The sequence below is a fragment of the Colletotrichum truncatum genome, assembly GCF_014235925.2.
Source record: "Colletotrichum truncatum strain CMES1059 chromosome Unknown Contig_0001, whole genome shotgun sequence".
Classification (NCBI taxonomy): Eukaryota; Fungi; Ascomycota; class Sordariomycetes; order Glomerellales; family Glomerellaceae; genus Colletotrichum; species Colletotrichum truncatum.
This window is the reverse complement of record NW_027222398.1, coordinates 1,971,270-1,979,437: the sequence shown is the minus strand read 5'-3', so window position 1 is coordinate 1,979,437 and position 8,168 is coordinate 1,971,270. Positions and strand designations below refer to the sequence as shown.

The window sequence follows — 8,168 nt, the reverse complement described above, 5'->3', positions numbered from 1 at the left end:
AGAGCGCAGAGGATTCGCGATGAGGCTTGTCATCCACTCTCTTCTGCTCTCCAGGTCGCGTTTCTACGTTTTTTCAAGGCTTGGCTTCTTCATTCTGCTAATGTTATTTTTTTTCTTCTTCTTCTTTGTTCCTCCTTTGATGTCATCCTCTCATTATTATGTTCTGGGAATATACGCGCGCGAAGCTGGCTTGCTTTTGGGGGATGAGTGACGTGACGGCAAGTGCCGAGACAGGCGAGGCTGCGCGGATAAACCCGAAGTCGCCACGCCTTGTCTCATCGTGTTCCCTTTTTTTGTATTGCCCTGAGTAAGAAGAGGCTCATTTACTATCGTTGATCTCATAGTGTTTTTTTTTTTTTCCTAAAAGAAAAATTTCATATAGTGTCATGAACAAAACTGGCGGAGAACGATGTGAGGGATGAAAGCTATTCGGAATGCCCTGATTTATCTCACATCGGGTATGATGATGGTTTTCATTCCGATATTTTTTTTTTCTTTTCCTCAAGCCGGAATTGTTGTGTCTTCATCTCATTTATTGTTGGGTTTCAAATATCCTCAGAAGTGAGATCATTTCATTGTGTTATCGTGAGATTGTGAACTGCGTCAAATGACGGACGATATAACCGACTTCTTGAATATGAGCGATGGGAACTCGGTGAGGTTCGATTTCATATCGTTTCCAAACAGTTTTAAATATGCCAACAGCACGACTCATTTTCTCACACCCACACAAAGCAAGTACATTTCCTCACAAATGAATAGGCAACAACACAAATAAGTTGAGATCCAACCACATTTCTCATTACTGCCGGCTGTATATATCTACCTATACATACCTCGTCACCATCTACAATAAGAAAGAGATATATGCCAATCTACCACATACGCTCCGGCACGGAGTTATTGATGGATTATACATTACTCCGCCCGGAAAGGCCCTGTTCTTTCTTGACAAAGGAAAAAGAAGAAATACAATAAAAATGTTGTTGTTGGTTTTTCGCATATCCACATGGCATCATGGTGTACTATGTACAAGAATGGCAGGGAGACTCATTCAGGATATGAAATATTAAGGAAGTGAAGATAGTTGCGTTTTTAAACCGCTGGGGGACAGGTCTCGTTTTTCAGAGACTGCCGCGGATGACGCGGGAGCGAAGCTTGGCCGGGGCCTGGGGCGGGGCCTGGTTGCCGGCAGGAATGTAGGTGGCACTGCGGTGTTCAAGTCAGCTTTTGCAAAGTCAAGATGTGAGGGGGGTGGTGGGTTCAAGGCCAACTTACCCAATGTAGTTGGATGGCGGAACCATGTTCATGCCGGTCTGGTCGAGCGGGTTCAGGGTGTTACCGGCGGCGTTGCCGGCGGTCGGGATGTTCTGGCGGTCGCACATGGCCTTGTGGTCCGCGGGGATGGTAAGGTTGCGAAGTCTCTCAGGAGCCTCGATGATGGTGGCGGTCAAGCCCATCTCGACGTGCCACTCGATGTGGCAATGGAAGAGATAGACACCGGGGTTCGTAGCCTCGAAGCGGAGAACAGCGTAAGAGTTGCCCATGACCGAGACGGTGTCACGACGAGGAGGCTTCTGGTTCAGGCGAGCGCGCTGAGCACCAGGCCAGTCACCAGTTCCGGTGGCAGGGCGCTTGACGACCTGGAAGTGGTGACCGTGAAGGTGGAAGGGATGGACGGCGGCATCCCTGTTGTTGACGACGATGTCGACAATGTCACCGTACTGGACAACGAAGGGGTGAATGTTGCCGTAAACGAGGGGGTTGGTGTTGTTCTCACCAGTGGTGGCAGCGGTGTACAGAGTAGGCACCTTCTGGTCCACGTACGGAGAGCCGTTGACGCAGGAGCGAGGGATGCCATTGGCGTCGAAGCAGAACTGCCAGTCGAACTGGAGGGTCTTGGTGGCAGGGGGAAGGATGGGGGCATCTCCGTAGGGCTCATAGACAGCATCGTCAGATGGCTTCCACTCCTTCACGGAGTCGGTGCCGAAAGGCCTGTCGGGGAACATGACCAGTTGGCCAGTGTAGTTCATGGGCCACGACTGTGCCTGGGCCTTGTTGGTCCAGTCACGGTTGACGTCCGCAGAGATGAGGAAGCCGTAGTTGCGGTTGTCACGCTCAATACACTTGATCAGGATGTCGTAACGCTGAGCCGGAGCAATGCGGATCTGGAATGTGAGCTTCTCCTTGATGTAGGCCGAGTCGATCATGATCAGGTTCATGTCGTGAGAGTCGAAGTGCAACATGAACGAGGCAAAAGCGGCGTAGTTGATGACACGGAAACGGTACGTCTTGCCCTTCTGGAAGTTGTAGTTGGCGGGCGCGCCGTCGTTAATCAACAGGTTGTTAGGAATGGGCGGCTGGAAGCGAGTGTTGGTCGGCAACAGCATCTTCTGCACCAGGGGAATGCTCTGGTCGTTGTACCTGAGCTAGGTTAGGCGCGCCGCGTCTGGAGGCTCTACTATGCGGGTAACTCACCAGTCAGACATAGTCAAGATGTACTCCTCGTCGTACTTCCCAGCATAGGGGTCCTTAGGGTCGTGGATGATCAAGGGGCCGCGCATGCCGTCAGGGTACTGGCCCATGTTGTGAGAGTGCCACCAGTAAGTACCACCCTCATCAGCCTATATCGCTGTCAGTCAGTCTGATTCTTCCCTAGAGCCGTATAGGGCACATACAGTGAAAGAGTAAGTCATGGTCATATCGGGAGGCAAGGGGCACTGAGTGACCATGCTAGGGCCGTCCATCCAGTTGGTGCTGATCTGGTTGATGCCGTGGAAGTGAATACCGGTCGTCTGGTTGCCAAGCTTGTTGGTCAGGTGCACGATAACGGTGTCGCCAACGTTGGCCTCGATCTTGGGGCAGGGCCATTGGCCGTTGATGCCAATGACGGGCCTCGAGACACCACCAGCGGCAGTGTTGACCCAGGTAGCCTCCCAGTTATAGGTGACCGTTGCAGCCAAGGCAACACTGGCCAAGGCCAATGAGAAGAGAGATCGCAGCATGGTGGGCGATCGTAACTAGCTAGACGGGCCTGGTCTAGGAGGGTGAATCAAGAAATTATAGATACTCTTCCAATGAAACGAGTGGAGAAAGGAAGCGAGTATGCAAAGGGAAAGAATAAGGAAAGCGAGAGGCGGATCGGGATGAGGAGTCAAGTCTCATATCTGGATTCGAGGAGGGAGAACGACGAGGGTTATAAAGAATGCCATGCGATGTGGACCGGTTAGGCCACAGCTGGAGGTTATCAGACGGTCGTCCTGGAAATTCTCTTTTGGCCGGCCGGCCCCGGCTGATCGGTAATGTTGGATGAGCTCTGACATGGTGCCGGGGCTGGCTTCTGGGAAGTCGATCGATGCTCGGGCGACAAAGAGGCAGCGAAGAGGAGCCTGGCGGCTGAGATGACATATGGTGTCGTGCTGACTGCCTCGCACATGGCAGGTACTCCAGTCGGCCATGCCTAGACGTATAAGCCACACCTTGGTATTCACCCACTGCATGGTCGGATGTCCGTTGCCTGCAGCAGGCTAGTAGTAGGAGGGGACTAGACCTTGTCAAGGGTACCTAGGATCACTCGTGTTGCTGGGCCCCGACTTGGTGGGTATGGCATGGCATGGCATGGCAAACCCTCAGACGAATGAGCGTCAGGAGGGTATACGGTATCCAACTGCACAAGACTTCTTGACCGGATATGTGAGACAGAGGCAGTACGATCGTTCTGCTCGTGACTGTATAAGAAAGCCAAGAGCTGAAAAGGCTGAAATTTTGTGGAGATAAGCCGTTTACAGCTCTCAATGCAGACAGAAAGGAGAGAGAGTAAATGGGCGTTTATTATTTGATTATTTCAATTTTTGTCTGAGCCTGGAACCCTTTCCCTGGTACACCAGTTGGCTCAATAGCAGATGGGGATGCGTGGAAAACGACATATAGGAAAGGCCTGAAGAACTGATTGGACGATCGGTTGGACGCCACCATGCAAGCAGGGCTCTTCCAAGACAAACAAATTAGAACATGCACACGTTGGAGGATTACAACAGCAAAGCGTTGGCGTGAATCCCTGACACTTGCAGGTGAACACAGGTGGACGGTTCGTCGAGGCTGACTTTGCAGCCCGCATGAGTAGACGCATATACCTTGCGAGCACGAAGTCGTCTGAGCCTGTGGCAAGGGAACCTTAGTGTAAGGTCAAGCGATTCCTCGGCTGGTGGTTGTTTACCACGCTTTCCCTCTCAAAACGGCGACAATACAACGGCATGGACAAGTTGCCGAGACGCATGTGGCCGGTGAGTGAGGAGAGCTTAGGGTTGCATGTCTAGTTCGGGTGAAGCGCTCAGGGACACGGCGACGTCATGGCGGTAGACTTACCTGGTGGAGAGGCTAGCCGTCGGGTATTGGCGAATCCAAGGCCGAGACTGCTCGAGTAGATGGGATAATCGCCGTTCCGTCCGCCGCATTTTCCGTCCCAAATTCCTTCCCTCCCCATATGGACATGTATTGTGCGATTATATCATCTTGGATTTAGTTACAATTGTGGAGGGGACAAAATCATAAGCGTGCGAGGTGGCTTGTGGCGTCGAAGACTGAGGAAGCTGCAGGTCGCCGTGTCTCAAAAAGCCAAGATTAAAGGTGAGGCAAGTCTAAGTAGACCTCGGGGCTAGACCTATAACAGAGAATGTGAGGACAAAATAGTTAACCAGGGATCCCCGAGGGTTAAAGACGCGGAACTCTTGGACGACCCGTCCATCCATCAGCAACTCTGGGTCCACCTGGTCCTGACAGGGGCGGAGTCGTACAGTTCCTCTGGTGTGTCTACGGTTGTGCTTGTGCATCTTTAACTGACTTGTCTCTGGATAGGTAGGATGCAACTACAGTTGTAGTGCGGAGCTATTCTGCAAGACATGTCAGACCAAGGAGTTGATGGCGCTAACAGGGGCACCAAGAGTACGGCAGCGCCGGCTGAGATACCTCGTGCCGATTATTAGACAGGAAAGTCGACCGATATGGCTCGTGGAGATAAGCAGGAGTAGACAGTCATTTGGCTGTATCTAGACCAACAGGATCTTGTTCTCGTGATCCGCAAAGGTACAGAGCTGGACGGAGTTTGTGGGGAGGGGAGGAGAGGAGGTCCAGCACCAGAGTAACCAACGAGCGGTGCACGGGACATAGTACGGACCGACCCCTGTGGCCATGGTCATGGTGATGTGGTGTCTGCGTTGTTGGCGTGGGCCGACTCAGATGCGTTTGGAGATCTGTGTGGATGTAATTGCAGAGCGGGGAATGTAGTTGGAAGAAAAACCATCAGAGGCGGTGTTGAATTCCCTCCACAGTCAGCATGTGCATAGTACATCCGTCGCCCAACTGCCTTCAGACTTGAGAGTCAGACCAGGCCAAGGACAATAGGCGTAAGAGAAATACAAATGCCAATGCCCCGGACCAGCTCCGTTTTGCCTTGTCAGATTCCTTGGGATGCGAGTTGTTTTTCCTCCAGCCCTAGCTTCGGCCGATCGCGACCTCACCCATGTCATACTCTGGTAGTTCCTTTCCCACCCTCAAAATAGCAATTCGATTGCGATGCAGATTTGAGCATTCCCCTTTTCCTAGGCGGGTGAGCTACCTCTAGGTTAGTTTACTTCCCCTGAACTGAGAAGTAGCTAACTCGACAAGTACCGCCACAGTACAGTACACTTGGCATGATACCTAGCGCCTTCACTGCATTCTTTGCTTACGATATAGACCAAGTATGTACGTACAACGTAAGTAGACGAGTATGAACATATGCAAGGATATACGTATTTGCCCGGGCCTGCATTGGAGCCAACTCGATTAGGAGGGGAAACAAACAACTTCACCTCCCTCATCCACCCATTCGTCTCAACAAACTCTTTCCGCACAACCGTTTGGCTTCAATCCAGGAACAAACCCAGTCCCCCTTGGCGATCGGAGCCACAAGTCCCCTCTGTGGAGAGCACAGAAAAACAAAAAAAAAAAAACGCAGTGGAGAGCGGCAAGGCACGAAATGGACCGCCCACTAGCGCTATTCGCGAGAAGTGGTTTATTGACGGTCCTTGCGATTTACACTCTTACTCCGAAACTGCATCTTTCAGGAACTTGTGGAACTCCGCTCTCCTTTCCTCTGAAGTTTCTGCGTCGTTGGAGGCTCGAGTGCGAGTCCGAATGACTCTCCGTTCGGTACCTTACATCATCCTCCCGCGTCGTCTCATTCTATCGCGACATGCGGTGCCATGTTAAAGTCAAACCCCGAAAGCCCGGCCCGTTCGCTCCGCTAATCCAAACGTTACCAAACCGTCTAAAATTGAAGTTTGACATGTTGACTTTTTGGATCGGGAGATGGTCGTAGCATCGCCTTTCTGATGAATAGTTTGACTGACAAAGAGGCCTCGGCTCAAACACATCATCCTAATCATCTTCTCATTTTGGTTGTGCTTGCGGATTCGGCAGCCCAGATTGCCACGCGCTCAACCTCCATCGTTACATGGTATGTTTTCGGCGGGTTTTTCATAGCTGACCAGCTCAGGCATCGCAGCCCGTACGGTTTGATGAGTTCGCTAACCGGCTGGACTGAGACCAGCAGAGAAAGCCCCCGCCAAACGTGACCTGATTATGCGCCGTGTAGTATCGTCATGTTATCGCCATGGAATACGATCCCAGTCCACTTTCACCGAACACGACTACGGACCACCAGGACACCCCCCTTGCCCCTGGTTTTTCAGGTGGCCCGGCTGCCACACCACACCACACCAAAAATGCCCTAGCCTAGAATAAACTACCAATTCCCACCTCCATCTCATCGGCACCTGGGGCTGCGCTATGCTGCTTGGCCCCGCGGCTGCCCGTCCCCCCCCCGCCTGTTAATCCCTGTCCCAGATCCTCCACCTCTGGGCATCCCCAGCTGGCACCTCCTCGGCCCCCCTAGAGTCGTGGTGGGTTACCCTGGAAGTGCGCGCTAACTAAAGCCCCGAGAGGGTTGATTCTTCCTCGCTTCTGTCTCCTCTCCGTTCACCATGCTTCCGAATTCGATAATCGATCGAGAAATGGCTGATGAGTTTGACATCATCAACTTCAATCGCGTGCCATTCTGTCCAACACCAACTTAGCCGAGGTGCTCTGTTCCGCGGCGCCCGTGAGGATCGGATGGTCAATGCTATAGCAGCTGCCAATGGGTTGCTTGTCAAAGTGCGTAAGAAACGGCTGCATTACTGCAGTTGCATAGCAAACATACATTGCTTTTGGCGAGTCTTTCTAGACTATTTACTATCTCCATCATGCAGCGTAGCACAAGCATGCAATTGGCCCCCAGATCGACACGTCAGGCCTACTGATAAGGCGGGGGAAGTATTAAATTCACTTAAAAACAAAAATAAAATGAAATAGAAAAGCTACTCAAAAAGCAAGAAAACGGAAGAAAAGAACCCTTGGCTGAAAGAATTGGGACGACGCCTGGCAACATCCAAACTTGGCGTGCTGAGCCGCCCTCCTCTCTCTCTCTCAGCAGTGAAATTTTTCCCCATATAGAAACTACTCGATGCATTTTTGCACAGACCATGAAGGAAAGAAACCTTGGCTTAGCCCTAGCACCCCGTATAGCTGCCCAACTGACGCTGTCTCTCGCTTCGCCTGTCTCTCACCTCACCGTCTTCACTTGGCTAACCTGACCTTTCTTTCTTCTTCCTCGAATTTTAACTTTTAACGGCGGTTCTGGCCACGCCAGGAATAGGAATGTACAGCTCTGAAAAGTCTTGAGAAGGGAGGGGAGGGGAAAAAGCAACAGTTCCATCACCCTAATCGTAAGGTCGCATCAAATTACTTCCCGTATTGCACCCAACACGGTTGGCCCAAGGCTTTGGATTTCCAGTCTGTGCTCAGCCGGTGGTGACACGGGGGGGTACACTAGTACATGCCGCTCATGACGGTTACACATTGCTGCATGGCAGTAAAAAAAAACAAAAAAAAAATCTTCCATACCTGCCGTGATATGCTAAGCACCAACGGAGACTAGTTGGCTTGCGGATACTGTCTCTCCTTGCTACACCAACAGAGGCACCGTCCCATCATGGCAGCCTATATCCATCCAACGAATTGCAACGTCGATACGAAGTGGCCGTGTCAGCAGCCCCAACAATGTGCATCTTCATTCCCCTGGGCACCGC

General features: G+C 51.7%; 1 protein-coding gene across 1 annotated transcript; it reads right to left on the bottom strand.

Annotated features, from left to right (window-relative positions):
• Positions 1-1,124: 1,124 nt before the first annotated feature.
• On the bottom strand, positions 1,125-3,005 carry CTRU02_200490 (multicopper oxidase; the record flags this gene model as incomplete). The annotated part of the gene is made up of 4 exons (XM_036718497.2): positions 1,125-1,209; positions 1,279-2,424; positions 2,479-2,624; positions 2,679-3,005. The coding sequence occupies 4 exons, from the start codon at positions 3,003-3,005 to the stop codon at positions 1,125-1,127; spliced, it is 1,704 nt and encodes a 567-aa protein (XP_036589497.2).
• Between the last annotated feature and the right edge of the window lie 5,163 nt (positions 3,006-8,168).